Source organism: Pelophylax lessonae, assembly GCF_965119305.1.
Source record: "Pelophylax lessonae genome assembly, chromosome: 5".
Classification (NCBI taxonomy): domain Eukaryota; kingdom Metazoa; phylum Chordata; class Amphibia; order Anura; family Ranidae; genus Pelophylax; species Pelophylax lessonae.
Window position 1 is genome coordinate 486,691,909 of NC_138772.1, and position 24,681 is coordinate 486,716,589.

At 47.0% G+C, this 24,681-nt stretch overlaps 1 protein-coding gene across 1 annotated transcript in view; it reads right to left on the minus strand.

Moving 5' to 3' along the window:
- YWHAZ (tyrosine 3-monooxygenase/tryptophan 5-monooxygenase activation protein zeta) overlaps window positions 1–24,681 on the minus strand; it is a 63,042-nt gene that overhangs the window by 26,026 nt on the left and 12,335 nt on the right. Inside the window, exon 2 of the mRNA XM_082259566.1 lies at window positions 10,154–10,458. Within this exon, the coding sequence (XP_082115692.1) occupies window positions 10,154–10,447 (294 nt within the window). The 5' untranslated portion in view covers window positions 10,448–10,458. The remainder of the gene's footprint in view (window positions 1–10,153; window positions 10,459–24,681) is intronic.

Consider the following 24,681-nt stretch of genomic DNA (forward strand, 5'->3'; position numbering starts at 1 on the left):
CCCCCCCCATACATTCCTCTCACACAGTATCCCCACTCCTTTTACACTGTGGGTGGGGCCCCTAGGGTGTCTCCTCTCACCTGGAGAGTAGAGTTCTGCCAGCTCCTGGGCCCATCTCGGGCTACCCCCTCCCAGCAGGGCCCGGCCAGGTCACTCTCAGCCATCTGATAGAGCCTGGGCTCACTGTCGGCTCCTCCGCACGCCATCCTCGTTATCTTCCCGACCAGCCAATTGCAGAAGCCGCTGTCCCCGGGTCCCCTCCTGATTAGGGGAGCGCCAAGAGGGAGTGGGAAGCTCCGGATGATGCAGAGGAGAGAGGCTGCCCAATCATCGCTTCCCCACACAAGGGAAGAAAGGTGGTCGGAGCGGAGTGGATGGCTGCCCGAGGAGTTGCTGGTGTCTGGTTCCACTGGCAGTGGTGGATGGGCTGGCGGCAGCTTGTCAAGCCCTGCCTTAGCGACACTTTAACCACTTGCCGATCGCCGCACGACTATTTACGGCGGCGGTCAGCCCCTCACAGGCAAAGCGACGTAGGGCTACGTCGCTAGCCTGTGAGGCTCTGGAGAGCGAGCGCGCAATTGTGTCTGGCGGACCGATGTCCACCGGGCACTCATGATAGTCGGTTACAGCGGGAGAAAGGCAGGGGGCTAATGTAAACAAAGCCGCCTGTCATTCTCCCCTGTGTAAGAATAGTGATCATACGGTTCTGCTATGTAGGACCGTTGATCACTGTTCTTACACCTCAAGCCACAACCAATCACAGTTAGAAATACGCCCCTAGGGACACACTTAACCCCTCCCTCTCTAAAAAAGGCAACCCCTTCACTGCCAGTGTCATTTTTACAGAAACAGTGCATATGTATAGCACCGATTACTGTAGTAATGTCACTGGTAACCCCAAAAGTGTCAGTCAGGGGTCCGATCTGTCCGCCGCAATGTCGCAGTCCCAAGTTCTAAGGAGTGACGACTCAGCATGTCATAGCATGGACACAGGAAAAAAAAACACAGACCAGGCAGCTCCCCTGCACCATACTCTACCAGAAAACCTCCCACCAAGAGTACTCACAGTTTGCCTACTCTGTTAGGTGGAGGCTACTGGGTCCCCTTCCACCAAGATATGCCCCCCCCCCAGCACCATGTAGGTGGGCTCTGGGGGGGGGGGGGGGGGGGAGACAGCAGCTGCCTGAGGCCCGCCCCTTCCCTCCCATGTCACTCACAGCCGATCAGACTACTGCATGCCGGTGAGGAAAACACGGAGACTTCAGGAGGCGCAGGAGTTGCAGAGAGTGGGCTGGTGGCAACCCAGGCGCCAGGATGCGGTTTCTGGTCACCATGGAAGCCTGAGGTTTGTTGAGCCCCGAGTCAGGCCATGAAGGAGTTAACATCCAGAAAAAACACACAAAGGGGTTATGTTACTAAAACTGGAGTTTTCAAAATCTGGTGCAGCTCTGCATGGAAACCAATCCGCTTCCATTTTTTTGTCAAAACTTAACTGAACAAGGTGAAGTTAGAAAACGAGTGACTGCCATGTAGAACTGCACAAGATTTTGCACTCTCCAGTTTTAGTAAATAAACCCCTATCTAAAGGGTCAGCACCTTCACTACTTGTGTAACGTTATGTGTTAGTGGTAGAGCCACAGACACAAGAAAGGGGACATCTTTGTGGTACAGCGATCCAACTGAGCACCAGCATGTCTGTCGCTACCAGTCACTCTCACCGAGAGATCTGCCCTGGGTGGCTGGCCTGTGAATAACTTCAAGTGTGGATAATGTCATTATCTGGATCATCAGATTATTCACACGGTTGTGGAGACTGGCACACCATCCCAGCTCAGCAACAGACACACTTACTACCCTCTAGAACCATAACCCTACCCCAAGGACCGATTCACACATAATGCACGTCGAAGGAAAGGTTTTCGATAAAGCCTGTTCACATTTGTGTGCTGCAGCACATGAAGACGTATCAAAAATGCATATCTGTGCACATTGAAAAACGTGGGGAAAAAAAAAAAAAAGCGAAAGCAAAAAGCACAAAAACTGAACCTAACCTAAATTCGGAAAAATATCCTTGCTCTGCGAAAAAGCAGTCATGCAGAAAAATGAACCTATGGCAGCTACACCTTATCAGTACATCCTAGCCCTCCAACAACTGACTGAAAGCATCCATTCACACCAGTAGGTGCACCCGAGGAGTGTGCTTTTTTTTTTTGCGTGGTCCCATGTGTCGTATTTAGGACTCTCCATTTACTTCAATAGGCTGTCCTAAGAGAAATAGGAAAAAAAGGTGCGGGCATGTTTAAAATGGTCTTGTACCAAAATGCCATTACTTCATTACCATGCATTTTGGCAGGTACATGCGCTTGCTGGGTTTGTGCGGGTGCCATTAAGAGTGAATGCTAAAAAGGTAGCACAGTTTTTGTGCAGTGCAGGAAAAAAAAAGGGGCAACTTTGCACCCATTTCCACATGTCACCTTATGTGAACAAGTCCTAAAAACCCTAATTTGCAAACCTAGCAGCTTTAGACACAGCGGCAAGAAACCTGACAATACAGATAATCTATAAATTGATTCAGCTTAAAACACAAAGTAAATATGATTTACCCAGACTTCCATAACACAGCAGTAACAGCAATAATGTTTTGAAACCTACAGACACCAGATTCTACCTCTTATTTAAGGGGTTTATACACACAGGCTGTGGATTCTGCCAAATACTTAAAGTGGCTCTAACGCAAGAAGGTTTTTTCTTTTTTTTTTTTAACCTCAAAGTATGACTAAACCCAGGAGCCTGCATTCACTATATCTGGTCTCCCACAGTAGACAGAACATGGAAATGCTAAACACCTTCTCATCAGCAGTATATAGCAGTCTTGTGACTTCTATCAGTGTCTGGTTAAAGCTTGTAGGAGGTTCTCCTCCAATTGTCCTATGAGGCTGCAGGACCCCTGACCATCTGTCTGGACAGTGCTGATTGGCCCTGTGCTGATCCTATGCACCCTTCCCAAGAAGAAGAAGAAAAAAAAAAAAAAAAAAATTCTAGCAATACACACCAAACTGAGCATGTACAGAGTTACTCCAAACGCTTGATGTTATGAGGAGATTTGGGGACTGTGGAAGAAGGGGAGGATCAGAGAAGACAGGATCAAACAGTCTTTTTACACAATGCAGAGGATTAACCCCTTAGGTTCCACAGAGTACAACAAGCAAGCTTTACTGCATTTACAGGCTGATTTTACTGTTGTGTGTTTAGTAACACTTTAATGCATTCTCTGCATTAGGGTAAAAAATTGTCTGCATGCAACTCTCTCCGACCCCCTCTAATATTTACCTGTGCCCAATCTTAATACAGCAATGTACATGGGAGCAGATGTCCTCTCGGCTCTCTTCCACCTCACTGGCTCAGAGTCAGTACCGGAATCTATTGGCTCCTGCTGCTGTAATTTACAGCCAGTGAGGAGGTAGCGAGCACGCATAAGTGCCCCCACAGCAAGCGGCTTGCTATAGGGTCACTTTGGAGGGAGGAGCCAGCAGCCCCAAAGAGGAGTATTGGGGCTGCTCCATGCAAAAACTATTGCACAGAGCAGAAAAGTATAACATTTGGTATTTTAAAGTGTGTGCATTTCACACAAAACACACCTATATCTCCTTAACCACTTCCGGACCGTCCGCCGCAGTTTTACGTCGGTACTTTGACATTAAATGCTGGTGTTATGGCAAACCCAAGTATTTGCTTACTCAGCCGGTGGTCCTCTTTCGCATAAAAGTGGTCCCAGCAGCTGACACGCCGCAGGACGACTTTTATAGGCAGCAGGGGAGTGCCCCTCCTGCCGCATCCCGGAGTCGTCAGTAGTGGGGAAATGATCCGGTCCTCTTAGGCGTTGTGCAGGAAGTTGAGTGAGGCCAAGATGGCCCACACTCGACTCTAAAGCCTTGGAGGACCGAAGCGACGTCAGATGTCGCTTCTGCCCAATGGCCTTAACGGGCCCATTTTTTTTTTTTGCTAAACATCAGAGAAATGGATATAATTATGCAAATCAAAAATCCAGTTTTCTCTTTCGTTCATTGATGGACACAGCTCCTGATCTTCATAACCATTGGGACATCCCAAAGCAGTGTTAAACATGAGGGGTGGGAACAGAAAAAAAAAAAAAAAAAATTCCCCAGGCTACACAGTACCCAACAGGAGCTCAACCAAAACAACTGGAACCCAAATGAAAAAAAAAAAAAAAAAACAATACACCCTCAGAGGATTAAGTCCTCTAAACCAATGTTTCCCAACCCCCAGGCCGCGGACCGGTACCGGGCCGCCCGAGGTACTTTAAACTATTTTACTGTGGCGGCTGGGGAAGGGGGGGGGGGGGGGACCAATCTGCGCCCAAGCCCGCCCATTGTGAGACAATAGCGAATGAAAATTCGCTATTGTCACAGAGATCCTCCTCCTGGCCAATCAGGGAGCGGGTCAGAACTTTGTGAAAGTGTGCACTGACGACCAGGTGGCCACCTTGCATACCTGTGTCACTGACGCCTGATGACGGAAGGCCTAGGAGGCATCAAGTGCCTGAGTAGAGTGCGCCTTGATGGGAAAGAGGAACCTGCTCCCTGATAATATAGGCCTGAACCCCTGTTTGTCTGATCAATCTGAAGATGGTCGCAGAGGAAGCAGACAACCCTTTCCGAGGCCCATCCGTGAGCACAAATAGTGAGCCCAATTTTGTAAAAAAAGACTCCTTAGCTGCCAGGTACACCCTAATTGCCCGAACAACATCCAAGGCATGCAAGGCAATTGTTTAGGCCTTGGACACCAGGAAGGCAACACAATGTCTTTGATAAAACGAAAATCAGAGACAACCTTTGGAACAGACAGGGGCGAAGAACCACCTTATCCCTGTGAATTACCAAGCAAGGTGGACAGCATAACGCCGCCAGTTCCAACACCCTTAAGAAGCTGAAGTGATTGCCACCAAAAAAAAGCCACCTTCTGAGACAGCGTAAGCAAAGGAATCTCCCGAAGATTCTCAAAGGGAGGCTTCTGGAGTACCGAAAAGCACAATTGAGGTCCCAATGCGGCAACGAAGACTGCACTGGAGGAACCAAATGTTGGGGCACCCTGAAAAAAAAGGTACACACTAGGGAGTGTGTGGCCAAGGGTCATTGGAAGAAGACTGCCAAAGCAGACAGACACATTGTCCTCGATGGTACTCAAGGCAAATTTCTGTTCAACCCCCCGATGAAGGCAGATCAAGATCCGAGCCACGAGAAGGAGTATGAACTTCAAGAGACTTGCATCACGCAATGTACGTCTTCCACGTATGAAGATCTTCCCAGAAGTAGATTTCCTAGCTTTTAACAGCGTTGGAAGCACCTGGCGTTCAACAAGCAAGCCGTCAAAGCCAGTGACTAAAGCAGGATAGAAGATTGGTCCATGGACAGCAGATCCTCCCTGAGAGGAAGCTTTCAAGGAACATTGGCGACCAGCCACACCAGATTGGCATACTAAACCCGGCAAGTCAAGTGCGGACCCACCAAGATGAAAGGAATCCCTTCTGCCTTGATCCACCCCAGGAAGGTATACGGTGGAAAACCTTAGAATGCTGGCTACCTCTAGAGCCGCCCAGGACACCTCTTGTGCCCCCTTGGTGAATGACATAAGCCACGGCCGTGGCATTGTCTGACTGAATGTACATTGGACATCCGTGAAGGCTATCCATCCAATGGTCCAGGCACAGTCCGATCGATCAGAGTTTCAAGACATTAATTGGTAGTCTGGACTCTTCCCAATTTCCAGATGCCCTGTGCAGAGAGACTGCAGAGTCTTGTCCCATTTGACCAGAATAATCCTTTGCAGGGACCTCGTATGGAACTGTGCAAACAGAACCGCCTTGAGGTAGACACCATCAGGCCCAGCACCTTCATGCAAGTCCGGAGGGATGACCATCTGCTGGAAAGCAGGAAACGAATTGCAGCCTGCAATCTCTGGGAGTTTGTCCAGAGGAAGGAGTACTCTGGCTAAGGCCGAGTCCAGAGTCAGACCCAGATAGTCCAGCTTGTGGACGAAACCAGAGCAGAGTTCTGAAAATTCAGAATCCAGCCGAACTCCTCAGAGCTCGTATGGCGATTTCCAGATTTTCCACCAGAGAAGTAGGGGACTCCACGCGCAGAAGGTGGTTATCCAAGTAGCTCAGTACTGCGACCCTCCGTTGGCGTAACAATGCTAGCACAGGGGCTAACACTTTTGTGAAGACCTAAGGAGCAGAGGCGAGACCAAGGGTAACGCCAAACTGATAATGTTCCTCTCCCACAGCAAAGCAGAGGAAGCTCTTTGTGACCGGCACATATTGGAATGTGAAGGTAAGCATCCTTGATGTCGATAGGGGCAAGAAAATCCCCTTGGTGCAGGGATGCCACCACTGTGTGAATGGACTCAATCCTGAACTTCTGCACCAACACAAAGCAGTTAAACTCCTTGAGGTCCAGGATTGGACGCACCTTACCTTCCTTCCTGGGAACTGTAAACAGGTTTGAGTAAAAACCCTGAAAATGTTCCGAAGTCGGAAACGGGACAATCACGCTTTGAAGCAACAGGTCTTGTACTGCCCCAGGGACAGTCGCAAGATGGAAGGAAAGAACCTTGCCGGGGGACAACAGTGAAACTCGATCTTGTAGCCGGTCCGAATGACTTTGTGGACCCACTTGTCTTGTACCAGTGAAGTTCACGGGTCTGTAAAACAAACAGGGATGCCAACACACCCCTGATACGGGTGAGGGTGCACCTTTATGCTGAAGAAGCCTTGTCCGCGGGTCTGGAGAAGCCCGCTCTCCGCTTGCCAGACCAGGTTTATTTGGATCCTCCAGAGGAAGCCCTGAAAGGCTTCGAGCCCTCGTCAGTCGAACCCTGAGCGTCGAAAAAAATAAATAAAAATGTATGAGCTGAGGAGTTCCCACGTCTACGACGAACTTCCTTGCCTTTAGTAGCCTGCGGAAGAAAAGTACTCTTTCCCCCTGTTAGACCTTTAATAATGTTATCCAGGGTAGCCCCAAACAGGCGATCCCCCTTGAAAGGGGAGATCAGTTAAGGCCTTTTTAGAAGTCTGGTCCGCAGACCAGCATTTGAGCCAAAAGACATGCCGAAGGACCATGCCAAAAAGAGAGCCAAGCCACTAGGAGAGCCGCATCCAAAAGAGGCATCACAAACTGCAGGCCCCTGGACCAGCTGGTCTGCCAGCTCAGCAAAGGCAGGGGGAAGCTGTTCTCAGAGTTTGCGACACCAGGGCAGTGGTGAATACCGGCCTCAGTGCCGAACCAGCATGAGAATACATATTGCGGGTCACAGCCTCCGCCCCCCCTGTCAACTGGATCCTTAAAGGCCGGGGACTCTTCAACCAGAATTATGGTTGTCTTGTACGAAACCAGAGGGTCCACCACTGGTGGAACAGTCCACTTCTTAATAAGGGACTCCTCATTAGGGTAATGCCTAGTAAGTTGCTTCTGGACCCGAAGGGCACGCTTTGGTCGTCTCCACTCTTTAGCGACAATTCTGTCAAAATAGGCGGGGAAAGGAAACACCTTTTGCCGCTCTGGGCAACAGCTCTCTTCCTGTGATGGGGTGGGAACTATGCCACCGTACTCATGAATTCAGAGCAGAGCTGTCATGTACACTACATGTCCTTGCATTACAGTAGGATATTAACCACTTCTGGACCGGAAGGATTTGTCCCCTTAACCACTAAAGCTCTGGAAGATTTTACCCCTTTCCTGACCAGGCCCCATTTTGCGATGCAGGACTGCATTAATTTAACAGACAATTGGATGGTCGTGCGACGCTGCACCCAAACTAAATTTACGCCCTTCTCCCACAAATAGAGCTTTCTTTTTGTGGTATTCAATCATCTGTGCAATTTTTTTTTTGCGCAACAAAAAAAGAGCGACAATTTTGAAAAAAAAAAAAAATAAAATAATCGCAATAAGCGTATTTTGATTGGTTTGCGCAAAAGTTACTGCATCTACTAACTAGGGGAAAGATTTGTCATTTTTATTTGTTTTTTTTTCACTAGTAATGGCGGCAATCTGCGATTTTTTTGCGTGACTGCGAAATTGCGGCGGACAGATCGACCCGCTGACTGACATTGACACTTTTGGGGGTACCAGTGACATTACTACAGTAATCAGTGCTAAAATATGCACTGTTACTGTAATAATGACACTGGCAGGGAAGGGGTTAACCTTGTTGGTGATCAAGGGGTCAAATGTAAGCCTAGGGGAGTGATTCTAACTGTGGGGGCCTTGGCTTCTAAGATGACCATAGAGACATGCAATTCAATATAGCAACCATTCTCTCTCAGCGGTGAGAGATCGAGAGTGTCAGGCTGCAATCGGAGCCGCCTGTCACACACGCTGGCTTCCCCGCTAATGAGCGGGGGTACCCCGGCAGCGGCGCGCTCCCCCTAGACTTACAAGAGCGAGCGCCGTACATGTACGGCGATTCGTCCAGGAGTGGCTGCCTGTCGCAGTATATTTGCGGCGGGCTGTCGTGTAGTGGTTAATGACCAGCCCATTTTTTTGCGATTCGGCACTGCGGTTGTGCGACGCTGTACCCAAATAAAATTAAACTAGGCTTTCTTTTGGTGGCATTTGATCATCGCTGTGGTTTTTGATTATGCGCTATAAACAAAAAAAGAGCCACAATTTTGAAAAAAGCAGTACTTGTCACTTTTTGCTATATAACATTCCCCAAAAAAAAAAAAAATTCAAAATTAATTTTTTTTTCATCATTTTTGGCCAATTTGTATTTTGCCACATATTTTTGGTAAAAAAAAAATCCCAATAAGTTTGATTAGTTTGCGCAAAAGTTATCATGTCTACAAACTAGGGGAAAGATTTAGGTCATTTTTTTACTAGTAATGGCGGTGATCTGCGATTTTTAGCGGGACTGCGACATTTGACACTTTTAGGGGGGTGGCGGGGGGGGGGGGGGGGACCAGTGACATTACAGTAATCAGTGCTAAAAATATGCACTGTTACTGTAATAATGACACTGGCAGGGACGGGGTTTACACCAGGGGCGATCAAAGGGTTAAATGCGTACCTAGGGGGTGATTCTAAATGTGTGGGGGCCAGACTTGGTGGATGGAAACTGGATGGAAACAGGGCTTCTGTGTTCGGAGATAACAGGAACATAGGAGCCCTGTTTCAATCAGTGACAGATGAGCGGTGTGTCGCGTTTACAACGGCACATCGCCTTCTGTCAGTCCATGCAGCAATCGCCGGGTTCCCGGCGGCCATCGCAGCCTCTGGACGCGTTGCTTAGCTGCAGAGCGGTTGCGTGTCCATGGCGCACGCGCCTGAGACCTGCTCCTGCGTAGTATATCTTCGGCGGCTGGTCTTTAAGTGGTTAAAATGTTGCAGGGGGCGTGGCTATTAGCACTGTCGATTCATATACCTGTAGCTTGTCAATCAGCAGCCAGCCACACCTGGTCCTGCCCATTGCTTTCTGGATTGGGAGCACTGTTGCAGTTGGTGAAACCTCCCACTGTGGGCTGCAGTGTCTGGGAGAGGAGCATGTGTTATATGGAAAAAGGAAGATTTGGGCTCAGTCAGGAAGTTTTTGGTTTACTTTATGAGGCTTGTGCATCACATAGTAACAGGATTTATTCTGATTTAAATGGTCATACAGGAAGCAGTGCACTTTCTGGCGAGTGTGCCTAGGCACTCCTGTGCCAGCAGTACAAATCTAGGGCACTGTACCCTACTGCTACTCTTGAGAAATTTGATTTACCAGTGATCTTGCTAAAAAAAATAAAAAAAAACGGCGCAGGAAAAAAAAAAAAAAAAAAAAAAAAATTTACAGACTGCTATGTTATGAGGGAGCTGATAAAGTTACATGACACTACTAGGCTACCAAAACTGTGTGCTGGGAGTAACCCAGACCCAAATTAGGTGAAAGGATTACTGAACTGCAGTACGCTACTGCTGCTCTACAGGTGAAATGTAATTGAATTTTTTTGGTGCACTGCATCATGGGCACACAGCTTTTTCCTGTTCAGACTCATCAGGCTCATTTAGGACGAGTAGGAGTGGTCTCATAGATCTAAGATTTTCTATTTTTCCACAAAAATAAAAAAAGTTGGCAATGTACATCAGGTAAATGTTCTCACCAGCACATCGTTACAAATATCTCTCAGCTCAGTCTCAATCTTCTCCCGGTACTCCCGAGCCATCTGCTGTTTTTTATCACTTCCTTCTGTCTTTTGCTCAATACTAGAGACGACTCTCCAGGACGACCGGCGTGCGCCTACTACATTTTTGTAGGCCACTGAGAGAAGGTTCCTCTCCTCATTGGATAGTTCAGCACCTTCTTCTGTCACTCGTTTCATGCAGCCTGCCATGTCATCGTACCTCTCTGCCTGTTCAGCCAATTTGGCCTTCTGGACCAGCTCGTTTTTATCCATGGCGAATGGTTCTGAATGAGAAAAAATAAAAATAGAATGAGTTTTGTCGTACTAAACTACAATTCTTGAATATGCAATTATAAAAATTCTGGCAAATACAGCAAAAACCTTGCAACCTTCAAGTGAGAGAAGGCGGCTGTGCAGGTGTAGGATTCTGACACAGGGGATCCTTTATCTGCTTGAAAGGGATTTTCAGGAAAGTCAGACATTCTTTAGGACATACAGCTACAAGTGCAGGACACTATCAGCCACTGTGTTACGCTGGTTAGACCTCAAGTCCTTCAAAGTAACATGAAACAGCAGTAGAGGAAACCCCGGTTTGTTCATACGGAAGCTGGGTATGTGTACATTTTATGAATTCTCACCACAGACATCAATAGTAGATTCTACAAACATGACCCCAGTTGTGCTTAAAAAACCTCAATCTGCCATACAGGGTCCAGTCCACCAGATTCTACATTTTTATTCCTTTACACGCACTACAAAATTGTAACCAGAACTCCATTTTTGGCTTTCATATAAAATAATTTGAGCCAGCGTGGTCCAAATGGATTGGCCACTTCTTAAACACTCTATAGAAGATTTACGACTACAGGGCAGCCGTTCTGTGCAAAATCGCACATCACACATAAGTGCCGGTTCACACATATGAGATGCGGGAACCCTGCGAATCCACATCGCACTCGACTCGCAGGCAGTTCACACTGCCATATGCGAATCGCTGGGGGTGTTAATGCAAAGTGAACGACATCCCCAGATCAGTTCGCATATTGCAGTGAGAACTGTCAATTCTGACATGAATCGGATCGCATAGGTGTGAACACCCACGCGGTCCAATTCTGGTGCGGACCAAAAAAAAACAGGGTCCTGTGCGACTTAGGCCCAAATGCAATGCGAATTCAGCCATAAAATTCGCAAGACATTGCATGTGTGAACCGGTACTTAACCTTTTGATCGCCCTAGATGTTTAACCCCTTCCCAGCCAGCGTCAATATACAATGAGCGTGCATATTTTTAGCACTGATCAAAGTTATTAGTGTCACTGGTTCCCACTAAGTGTCAGAGAACGTCAGATTGTCTGCCGCAATAATGCAGTCCCACTATAAGTTGCCATTACTAGTATAAAAAAATAAATTACAGTACATCACTTAGTTTGTAGGCGCTATAACCTTTGCGCAAACCCAATTAATATACACTTGAGTTTTTTTTTTTAACAAATATATATTAGGGATCGACCGATATTGCTTTTTCGTTGCCGATACCAATCTTTTGGCCACTGCATATCGGTATCGGCCAATCTTTTGTACATTTAAAGTTTTGAAAAATAAATAAGACTAATTTTTTACATAAATCTGGTACTGAACATGTGGGGTAGGTCTTTCAGCTGTAATGTGCGGTCTTTCCTTCCCTCCCTGGCAGGAATCAAGTGTGAACCTAGTTTAGGGTCATTAAAATCCTAGAATCCACTTTATTAGTGTTTTATATAATGTCCAGTGTGGGTTTTTGTAATAGAATAGTGGGAAATACCTTCATTACATCGCTGCTCCGGGCTCTCCTTGCTAATCTCCCACTCTGCTATTTTCTCCTCATAGCTATCAGAGGAGGATCTCAGTCCCTCCCCAATGTACACAGAAGTGTCGGGTATTAGATTAGAATAGTGTGAAATACCTTTGTTACATCTCCCACTCTGCTGTCCTCTCCTCCCCCCACTGACAGCTGGGAGTCACGGAAGGGCCAAGCGGTGATATAATGAGGGTATTTCACACTATTAAGATTACAAAAACACATACTGGACATTATATAAAAAAACTAATAAAGTGGATGCTAGGATTTTACATACAGTAATATATCGGTAACCTCCGGGGCCAATACCGATATATCAGGGAAAGTGCATACCGGCCCTCGATATATCGGCCTTGCCGATAATCGGTCGATCCCTAATATATATGTAGCAGAATACATGTTTTATAGCAGAAAGTTTAAAAAAAAAAAAAAATCCAGTGGTGATTAAATACCACCAAAAACAAAGCTCTATTTGTGTGAGAAAAAAAAAAAAAAAAGAAGAAGTAAATTATGACAAGCAGACTCATCAGGAATATAAAAAATGCTGAAGTGACACTCTTTATTCTAGCTTCACAAATTGAACATTTCACACTGGGTAGAAGACTATCCAGGTGATGCTGCTCCTTTAAGTGTAACTAAAAGCAAAACTTTTTTATTCCCCATTTTGGATAGAGTAAGGGGAGGTTTATAACTCCTTCCCTTCAGTTGTGTCAGAAGTCCTTCCAAAGTGAAGGGAATCTTAAAGTGTCACCAGAACTAGTGTCTCCATTGAAAGATGTCCCCTCTATTAGAGTTCTAATCAACCTAAAATTTGCTTTTAGTTACACTCTTTCACTACCAAGCTCTACTTCAATTTTAGAAGGCTTGAGCTACTCCTACACACAAACATCCACACTAAACAGCATCAAATCAAAGGATCTGTCATCTCAGCAGCCGGCTGCTTGAATACCTTAGTGACTGCATGCTGATCTGAGGGCCGGTTCACATATATGTGATCATATTCAACTCGCAGGCAGTTCACACTGCCATAAAGGGAATCGCTGGGGGCGTCAATACAAATTTAACGACACCCCCAGATCAGTTCGCATATCGCAGTGTGAACTATCAGTTCTGACATGAATGAGATCGCATAGGTGTGATCACCAATGCAATCCGATTCTGGTGCAAACTAAAAAAGGGTGATGTGCGACTGACCCGAATGCGATGCAAATTCAGCCATACAATCTGTTAGGCCAACAATTTTCTATCTATCTGACTCCAATGTTTTTTTTTCCCTTCATCATCTGAAGGAATCAGCCGAAATTCTAGCCATGTATGACCAGCTTTCCACTGAAGTGGCCTCATATGCCATCCTCCAGCACCCCTGAAAAGGCAGAACTTGTCCCCACACCAACAACCATCTTTGCTGTGTGTGCCTGATCAGTGCACATCCTTTTCTCATGCTTTTACGATCAGGTCCTGTTCTTCCCACTCACAGGAGCCATTCATTTAATGCCCCACTCCAGGATAACAATTAATCCCTCTTTTCCCCCCCCCCCCCAATTTCTATAGGAAAAGTGCTGGGTTGACATGGACACATGAAAGAAAAAAAAAAAAAAAAAAAAAAAAAAAAACACACCTGCAATGGGGGTCCTCTCAAGATCAAAGAGAAGAGGAACATCAGCAGAGGGGAGTGGAGGGACAGAGCTATATTTGTGGTCCCCCCATTCAGATTGGTGGTGGTGTAATACCTGAAGAGGATTCTTTAGTAAGTATATTTGGCTTTACAAGGTAAAGGTGAAAGAAGTCTAATTGGATGGGGTAAAAGGTGGCTGGAATGAAGGGTTGAAGGTTTTGCCCAGAATTAGACATTAAAAGCCTGCTGCCGGGATGAGCAAAGTACAAAAACTCCCCTTAGACTAGACTGTGGTGCAGAGCCCTGAAAAGCAGAGTGTGACACACTGACATTTATCAAAACAGTATGGAAGGAAGCAGGGAGCACTTCAAAGATTTCAGGGGAAGGGTAAAGTATCTAAAACCAAAAAGAAAAATAGCATTTTGTTACTTACCAGCCCTTTAATGTGGTGCCTGCACTTTTTTAAAGTGGTTGTAAACCCTTACACTTACCTAGAGAAGTGACTGGCCTCTGGTGATACACAGATTAAACAAATCCTCCTACATAGGTGGTATCTGATTATCTGCAGCCTTCTCTTCTCTGCATCCAAAGAACTAAATTATAAAATGACATACTGCAGAGCTCAGAGATGGGACACACACACCCCTGCACACAGGAACAGAGCTGAGGCTGTCATTCAGCTGGAGCTCCCTCCTCTGTCAGAAATGATTCATGCTGATAGCAGAGGAAAGAAGCAGCAGACCAAAATAACACTTAGTGCTCTGGATGAAGACAAGTACATACTATAGGAGGGATATGCTTTGTTCGGATTTCACGTCTTAGGCTACGTTCACATCTTGGCGTTGCCATTTACAGGCATTTTTAGGTTGACAAGTGACCAATGGGAAAAAATAAAAAACGCCTGTAATCTGCCCAAAAAGAAGCTCATGTACTTTTTAATACGTTGGGCATTTTGCATAAAACGTCAAAACGCTCAGATGTGAAAAGGGGGCATTGAAACGAATAGGATTTGTCTTGTTGGGCGTTTTGGGAGTTGATCCTAGAGCAGAAAAAAAACGTGGTTTACAACCACTTAAGAATCCCCCCCCCCCCCTACAGGTGATCCTGCCAATGACAAACTTCCTGTCCTAGGATGTATATTATATCACATCTGTGTATTATCAGACACAACAAGGGTAAGCTTTAGTAAACATCAGTTTTCATGTGGGGATCTCTAACACATGCGATTGTTAAATCAAGCACAAGACTAGTTCTCAAATCAGTGGAGACAAAAATGCATTCCTCAAAAAAAAAAAAAAAATGGTGTGAAGCCAATGTGAAAATGGCTGAACTTCAAGGTAAATAGACCAGCAGCATAAACTGAAAAGAGAGCACTACAAGCTACAGTACAATAAGAAAAAAATAGACTTCGGAAAAAAAAAAAAAAAAAAATTGCAGTGACCAAGAACCCATTCTTCTATAATTGCTTGAAATCAAATTGTAATCTAAAAGTAATATTACAAAAATCGCAATCAACTAGGATGGAAGCTATGCAAGTACATCCCTACTGCACACATTCTAGAGCGTTTCTAGGGAAAAGATAGGTAAGATATGCATGTATGCTTATTTGTAGTGCTCTGTTGGAATTGTATTCCTGTATACAGAGCATTTTCATTTAGTAAAGGCATATTTAATATACTAAGTGATTTCCTTGGATTTACTGCAACTGACATACATCCAGAAATAACAAAACAATTAGGGGCTCATCTGGAATCTGCGAAAACAATTAGTAAAACAATTGGGGGCTCATCCGGGATTTGCTTCAATTTAAAACTGAAAACAATTGGGGGGGGGGGCATCATTACCTAATTAGCGACACAGCTCACTCACTGCACTTTTTATTGGGGAGCAGCATCTTACTCCTAGGCAGCAATTCCGATTTGGGATTCCCCCCCGCCCCATTACTTTGGGAGGATTGCGTCGTTTACAGAAGATGGCTTGGAAAGCCAACATTGTTTGGGATTTCAGTTCTGTGTTCAGGAAGTTACAAGGATGCAGAATCTGTCGGGATCAGCATTTTTCTGTGCTTGCAAAACATGTACTTTGCCTGAAAAAATAAAACCAATCCAGCCAACACAAGGAATGGTAAGCCACAATATATAAAAGTTTTATTTTTGGATTTAGATGCGCTTAAGGGTTTGCCTTCAGCAACAGAGGCAGAGATCTGCACATCCAAATTCTTAAAGCAGGTTTGAGCACAGAGGGTATTGGTTGACAGGACAGGAGAGTAGTGTTGACCTTATCAGTGGGTTGCTGACCCTTCACTATCCACCTACAGTCTGAGGAGGTCCTTGACCAAGTTGTATAGCTTAAAGGTGTCTCTAATCCATTCTGGTTGTACCCCCAAATGCTGGCTTTGCTTTGGGGTCTCGGTTCTTGTTGGGGAGACTGTTTTGCGGTGGTAACTCTGGGACCACCTTCCCTTGTTCACCTCCTCTTCGCTGCTGCCAATTATCCAGTCCTCTGCTTTTAAAATCTTAATTGTTAGATTTTTTTCATTGGCTTTGATAATGTAAGTCTATCATCTGGGCCTTCATTGGCCTTATATTTGGTCATGTTTGATTCAAATGAATCGGTTTGACCAATATTTGTCAAAATTCTATATATCTCTAAACAAAGCATACTGACTATTATGATCAATTATAACATTTTAGGTGATTACAAGACATCCGATACCGTGAAGAAGGAATAGCATTCCGAAACGCGTTGGGTTTTGCCTTGTATTGCATATACTCACTTGTGAGCCACTGTGTCACATCAAGCCATGCATGTTTTATATATGCCTTTTGCCAGTTTGCTGTGTCTACAATCAATTTAAAACCAATTTCTTTGTCATTTTGCCATCACACCATTATGTTTTTTGATATTTATAATGAGTATTTAATAACAATTTTTAATACTTCCCCTTACATCTATTTGACTTGTACCCGTAGGTCATTACAGTCCCACCCTGTGGGGAACTTCTTTTCTTCCTTTGTCATTTACTCGGGATGAGACCTACTGTATAATCCAAACCTATATTCCCCCATTGCCCTCCTTTTAGTATAGCTTAAAAAAGGTGGAACTTCACACTCTATCGTGGACTATTTGTAGGACTTCATACTATAAGTACTTCATACTGTATAAGTGGACTATTTTTAACCACTTACGAACCACCCACCCCAGTTTTGTGTCGCAACTTTACGTTGCGACGTTAAATACGGAGGGTTATTTATGGCAGCAGATCTCGGTCATAACCCTGGTGTTTCTTTACAGGACGGGCGGTCTTCTTTCACACAAAAGTGGTCCCAGAGGCGTATTTGTGGGATCACTTTTATGGGCAGCGGGAGAGGTGCCCCCCCACACCGCTTCCTGGTCATTTTCCCTACTTACCAGAGCCATTGGTAAAAGTGGAAAATCGGTTCCTCCCAATGGCCTTAAAGGGCCCATTATTTTTACCCATAGTGAAAAAAATGTTTTGCTTTTTAGTGTAGATGTGAGATCGGAGGTCGGTCCTGCTTATTTCTATTACAAGGGATGATTACATTCCTTGTAATAGGAAGTGATAGTGTAAAAATAAAAGCAGAAGCGAACGCATACGCAAGTCGTGCCCACATATGAAAACGGTGTTAAAGCCACACGTGAGGTATCGCCGTGAATGTTCAAACAAGAGAAATAATTCTAGCCCTAGACCTACTCTGCATCTCTAAACTGGTAAGCTGTAGAAATTTTTAAAGCGTCACCTATGGAGATTAAGTACCAATGTTTGTCGCCATTCCACGAGCATGAGATGTTGGGTATCCATTTACTCGGCATAACATTATCTATCTTTCACAATATACAGAAAAAAAAAAAGTTATTTAAAAAAAGTGCATTTTCCCCCAAAAAAAATTGCGTTTGTAAGACCGCAGCACAAATACGGTGTGACAAAGTATTGCACCGATCTACATTTTATTCTCTAGGGTCTCTAACTTAAAAAATATATATATATATATATATATATATATATATATATATATATATATATATATATATATATATATATATATATATATATATATATATATAATGTTTGGGGGTTCCAAGTCATTTATTCTCCTGAATAAAGGTGCGAACCAAAGAATGCGTAGCCAAAAGGACAGTAAAAGAAGAACGCCAAGGCCGAAAAACCTGGCCCTTTGTTTTGAGGCACTGCTCAACACCTCGGAGGAATGCCAAAATCCATGCCACCGAAAGGGAATGGGGGGGGGGGGGGGGGTGACTGCCAATAGACTCACACCACACAATGTACGTCTTCCAGGCGCAATGGTAAATCTTCCTAGGAGGTAGATTTTCTAGCCTTTACCAGCGTGGGAATCACTGATTCAGACAACCCCCTAGCCTTCAGCACCTGGCTTTCAACAGCCAAGCAGTTAATGCCAGCGACTGTAAAGCAGGATGGAAGATTGGCCCTTGGACCAATAGATCTTTTCCGAGAGGAACTCTCCAAGAAGCAGAGCCGACCAGCGATACCAGATCAGGGTACCAAGACCGGCGAGGCCAGTCTGGAGCCACTAGAATGACAGGGATTCCTTCTGCCTCAACCCTGCGCCCGGAGGCTTGGCAGAAGCTTGAGGGGGGAGAAGGCGTAATTCAGAAAATACTGACCCCAGACAGCCACTAGTGCGTATGTGGTGTCTGCTAGAGGATCCCAAGACTGCACACCTGTACCTTACTGTTAAGACGAGAGGCCAACAGGCCCACCTCGGGAATACTCCTCCGGAGACACAACTGAAGAATACCTTTGAAGTGACCATTCCCCCTGATCCAACACCTGTCGACTGAGGTCATTTGCCAATTTTCCCCTCCTGTAGAGTGTAGAGCAGAGAGAGCTGGAACGAATGTTCTTCCCACCTTAGAATGCCGGCTACTTCCTGAGCCGCCAGAATATTTATTGTGCCCCTTTGGCAAATCTAATCAGCCAATGCCTTGGCTGTGGCCTATGTCAATCACCAAAGACAATTGTCCAAAGATCCAGACAAGGTCTGAACACTCAAAGTTCCAGTACATTGATCGTCAGTCTCCTCCAAAATCCAGACCCCATTAGCACAGTCTGTGCCGAGAACGACTCCCCGCCCGGACAGGCTGGCATCCAAGATGACCACCGTCCAGTATAAAGGAAGGAAAGAACAGCCCTGTCGACGTGCCAGGGAACGAAGCCACCAATTTAGGGATCCTTTTGTACCCCAGCTCAACAGGATCAGGTTATCTAGAGACTGAGGACCTTGTCCCATTTGACAGAAATCCTTTTGCAGAGATCTCAAATAGAACAGTGGAACAGAACCGCCTCAAAAAAGGTAGAAACCGTCAGGCCCACGCATGTAGGCCTAGAAAGACAACGGTTTGCTAAACAGCAGCCGCAGAATTGCATCCTGCAGAGACAAGACACTCTGGCTGAGGTCAAGACCATAGACAGACAGTCCAACTTGGTGGACGGAACCAGAACAGACTTCTGAAAATCAGAATCCCACCAGACTCCTTCAGACTTTGCTGATTACTTTCCCTGCAATCCATCGGGGACTGTTCGCAGAAGAAGATCATCCAGGTGGACAAAACGGTCCACAGGCTCTGCAAAGGCAGGGAACCCCCCCACCACAGGTCCCAGGCCAAAAGGTTTAGCCCACTCGTTTGCGTTTGACACCAGGGCAATAGTAAATACCGGCCTAAGTGCCGAACCAGCCACAATGAACATATGCTGGGCCGGAGCCTTCGCCCTCCTATCACCCGGAGCTGTAAAAGGTAAGAGCTCAACAACCGGGTGTAAAGTAGATTCTGGAAACAGGCGATTCCATTATAGATGGGACTGCCAGTGCCAACTTGCAAGCAAGAAATCCTCTGAAAGACACAGCATAACCAAGACAAGTGCTTTTTGGACAACCCCATTGTTTTGTGACATTCTTGTCAAGTAGCGGAAGAAGGGGGGGGGGGGGGGAAACACCCTTGACGCCTTGGAGAGCCTGTGGTACTAAAAAAGGACCGAGACCTCCGCTGCAGCAGCCGTAACTCCATTTTTTTTTTATATACATAGACACAAAACAGGCAGGTGAGGGTTGCCAACCCAGAGCAGTTGGGGGGGGGGGGGGGGGGGGGGGGGAGGGTCGCCCTCCAAGCCCCTCCTTAGGAGGCCCGCATGAAAATTAATGGCCCCGGGTGCGCAGGCAAGGTACCCAGATGGTCTGCAGCGCTAAAAGGGAAAGTGCCATATGCAATAATGGCAGCATGCTGTCATCAAAAAGGAGACTACCCCCACTTCAAAGGAAGGCCACAAGCTGGTTGCAGCGTGAATTTTGGCAGAGGCCCAGTCACACAGATCCCAGCCAAGGGAAGGCGGTTGGCTACAGGACACTCACAGGGACGACACACCCCCCCCCCCCCCCCACACACACACACACACACACACACACACACACAGAGACCTGTGGCCTAGTTTCTGTGGGCGTCCGGCCAGGGACAAAGGGGGAGAGGGTGGATGCCCAAACAAAGGGTGGTGGCTTTAACCACCCTGGCTTGGGCTTCCCACACAGCGTCCGGCAGGCCGCGGCCCAAGTTTCTGTGGGCCTCCCACCACCTGGGCGCGAAGCCCGCCGGAGCCGACTGCCCAGGGACAAAGGGGGAGAAGGTGGATGTCCAAACGGAGGGTGGTGGCTTCAGCCACCCTCACTGGGACCTCCAACACAGCGTCCGGCAGGCAGCAAAACCGCTGTCTAAATTTTTGTTCGGGCCTGGCCGTGTGCGGCACTGACCCGCGGATGTGAACCCATCCGCTCCTCAAACCCAAGATAACAGCTGGGAGCCCTTAGGACCCCCCGTCCGCCGGCTGGATGGAGTCCCGATCTAAGCCGGAAGCGGCTTCGCTCGGGTCTCCGATGACGTAACCCAGAGGCAGCGTCCATGACATCACGTCCGGGTTACTCTGCTGCTAAAGGCGGCCGTTTCAAAAATGCTTTTTTCGGCATTTTGAATACATGGAAGTGTAGAGGAGGGGTTTGGGGTCTTTTAGACCCTCGATCCCTCCATAAAGAGTACCTGTCACTGCATATTGCTGTCACAAGGGATGTTTGCTTGTGACAGCAATAAAAGTGATCAGATTTTTTTTTTTTTTTTTTAAACCTGTGATAAAAGTAAAAAAAAAAAAAAAATAAATAAATAAAATAAAAAAGGAAAAAAATTTTTAGCCGCCCCGTCGCCGTTAGCTCGCACACGAAAGAAAACGTATATGGAAGTCGAGCCGCGAATGAAATCACTGTTCAAACCACACGTGAGTTATCGCCACGATCGCCAGAGCGTGTGCAATAATAAAAAAAAAAAAAAGAGCTACACTAAGTCTAAACTGGTAACCGTTAAATTTTAAAGCGTCGCCTATTGAGATTTCTATTGACCGTAGTTTGTTGCCATTCCACTGGTGTGCGCAATTTTAAACCGTAACATGTTGGGTATCCATTTACTCGACGTACCATCTTTCACAATATATAAAAAAAAAAAAAAAAAATGGGCTAACTTTACTATTTAGTTTTATTTAAATGCAATGAATTGTGATTTTTCAAAATTTTTCCAAAAAAAAGGCGTTTTAAAAGACCGCTGCGCAAATACCGCGTAACAAAAAAACTGAATTTTTATAAAATCTTACCTGTAAAATTCCTTTCTGAGTCCTCCGACAGTCGCCGCCTCTTCATATTCGTCAAAATGGGGTATTAGACTTTGCTCCGTAGGAGTAGCTAGGCAACAGAATATGTCAATATTAAAGCTTTTAACATATCCCACCCCCAGGGGGTGGTCCCCTCAGTCTATACCCTCCTGCTTCCTGTTCCATACCTCAGTTTCAGTAGAATAGCAGTAGAGTACATACACAAACCCCAAAAGAGGGGCGGGGGCGGCGACTGTCGGAGGACTCAGAGAAAGGAATTTTACAGGTAAGATTTTACAGAAATTCCGTTTTCTCTTACGTCCTCCGACAGTCGCCGCCTCTTCATATTCGTCACAATGGGGACGTCCCAAAGCAGTGCAAACATGAGGGGTGGGAAACGCAGCCGCGCCAAAGGCAACGCAGTCTCCACATCAGAGAAAGTAACCTTACCAAGGGAAGGAAACCAACTGGGCAACATGAAAAAAAGCTTGCTCAACAGGAGCAACAACCCAGGAAGAACAAATAACATAGGGATAAAAAACATCCCAAACAGCCAAGGGCCCAAAAAAACAAGGGACCTTAAGGTACTGCCGCACTAAGAAGCTTGCGGCCAAAGGAAGCATCTGCCAATGCCTGAACATCCACTTTGTAGAACTTTGAGAAAGTGTGAACGGACGACCAAGTCGCCGCCTTACACACCTGGGCCACAGAGGCCCGATGACGACAGGCCCAAGACGTACTCAGAGATCTGGTAGAGTGCGCCTTCACAGGCATAGGAGGAACCTTCCCCTTCAAAGCATATGCCTGCTCAATGGTCTGTCTGATCCATTTGGCGATGGTAGAAGCCGACGCCGCCATGCCCTTCCGAGGTCCCTCAGGAAGGACAAAAAGAGAATCCGTCTTGCAAAAGGATTTTGTCGAATTCAGGTAAACCCTGATCGCCCTGACAACATCCAAGGAATGCAAAGCCACCTCCTTCGGATGCTTAGGCTTCGCGCAAAGCGAAGGCAAGACAATGTCCTCATTGAGGTGAAATTCCGAAATCCTTTTCGGAAGAAAAGAAGGATTAGGACGCAAGACCACCTTATCCAAGTGGAGTACCAGATACGGAGACCTGCACGACAAAGCTGCCAGCTCCGAAACTCTGCGAGCTGAAGTGATCGCCACCAAAAAGGCGACCTTTTGGACAACAGAGGTAACGAGATCTCCCTGATCTTTTCAAAGGGAGCATGTTGCAACACGGACAGAACAAGGTTCAAGTCCCATGGAGGCAAAGGCTCCCTCCGAGGAGGGACCAGGTGCCGCACCCCTTGAACAAAAGGTGCTAACCAGAGAATTAGACACCACAGGGCGCTGAAAAAGAACGGCCAGAGCAGAAATCTGACCCTTAAATCGTGGCCAACGCCAAACGCTGGTCCACGCCCGTTTGAAGGAAAGCCAACACTCTCGAAACCGAATATGAGCGAGGAGAGTACCCCCTGGACTCACACCAGGTAAAGTAGGCCTTCCAAGTACGGTAGTATATCTTCCCCGAAGAGGCCTTTCTAGCATTGATCAAAGTATGAATGACCTCTGGAGAGAGACCCCTATCCTTCAGGACCTCGGTCTCAACAGCCAGGCCGTCAAAGCCAGCGACTGTAAAGCAGGATGGAATATCGGTCCTTGAGACAGAAGATCTTCCCGAAGAGGCAGACGCCATGGAGCGTCGACCGCCAGATTCACGAGGTCTGCGTACCAAGACCGGCGGGGCCAGTCCGGCGCCACCAGAATTACCGTTCTTGGTTCCGAGGACAACCTGCGAAGGAACCGGGACAGCAACTGAATTGGTGGGAATGCATACATCAGCCGATACTGATGCCACTGAGCCACTAACGCGTCTGCCCGAGGATCGCGCGTCCTTGCCACGAACCTTCCCCCCTTGCTGTTCAGACGAGACGCGAACAGGTCCACATCCGGAAGACCCCACTTCGCGAACAACATCTGGAAAACCTCCGGGTGGAGCGACCATTCCCCCTGGTCCAGAGTCTGACGGCTCAGATAATCCGCCTGCCAGTTCTCCACCCCCGGAATGTGAACTGCCGTTATCGCCGGGACGCGTGTCTCGGCCCAAGACAGAATGTCGGCCACTTCCCGAGCCGCTCGGGCACTCCTGGTGCCCCCCTGGTGGTTGATGTAGGCCACCGCTGTGGCATTGTCCGTCTGAACCCGAACCGGACAGCCCTGTAGCCTGTCCGTCCAACATTGAAGGCAAAGATTTATCGCCCGCAATTCCAGAATGTTGATCGGAAGGGAGGATTCCTCCTCTGACCAAGTACCCTGGGCAGACAGAACCCCCAGAACACCACCCCAGCCCGACAGGCTGGCATCCGTGGTGATCACCATCCACGAAAACGGACGAAAAGACTTGCCCCCCGACACCGCCGGGGACTGCAGCCACCATAGAAGATTCCTTCTCGTACGAAGACTCAACGAGATCTGAAGATCCAGAGATTGTGGTCGCCCGTCCCACCTGGACAGGATCTCCGCCTGGAGATCCCTCGTGTGAAACTGGGCGAAGGGAATCGCCTCGAAAGCCAAGACCATCAAACCCAAACACCTCATGCCCGTCCGGAGGGACGAGCACGGAACGTCCCAAAGGGACCCGACTTCGTCCTGAAGCGTCTTGAGCTTGTCTTCCGGCAGGAAGACTTTTGCCTGAACCGAATCCAGAATCATACCCAGATAGGGAAGACGAACCGACGGGCACAGCGTCGATTTTGGGAAGTTTATCGTCCAACCAAACTCCTGCAGAGTTTGCATCGTGACGGACAGGTCCGTCATCAGACCCTGACTGGTCGCAGACCGGACCAGAATGTCGTCCAGATACCCCAGGATTGAGATACCCTGGGCTCTCAATAACGCCAGAACCAGCGCAAGCACCTTGGTGAAAACCCGCGGAGCCGAAGCGAGACCGAAGGGTAACGCCACAAATTGATAATGATCCTCCGCAATGGCAAATCAAAGGTACTTTTGGCGACCCTCGAAAATGGGGATGTGTAGGTACGCATCCTTCAAGTCGATGGAGGCCATGAATTCTCCTGGAACCAGGGCAGCTACCACCGAGCGCAGGGATTCCATGCGGAACTTGCGAACCCGCACAAAGCGGTTCAGAGCTTTTAAGTCCAGAATTGGACGAACCTTGCCCTCCTTTCTGGGCACAGTGAACAGATTTGAATAAAATCCCTGAAATCTGTCCCGATGAGGCACCGGAACCACCACTCCCTGAGCCCGCAGGTCCTGCACCGCCAGATGCAGATCCCGCAAACGCTCCAGAGACAGTTGAAGGTTTGAGGAAAAAAACCTGTTCGCCGGCCGAGAGAGGAACTCGATCTTGTA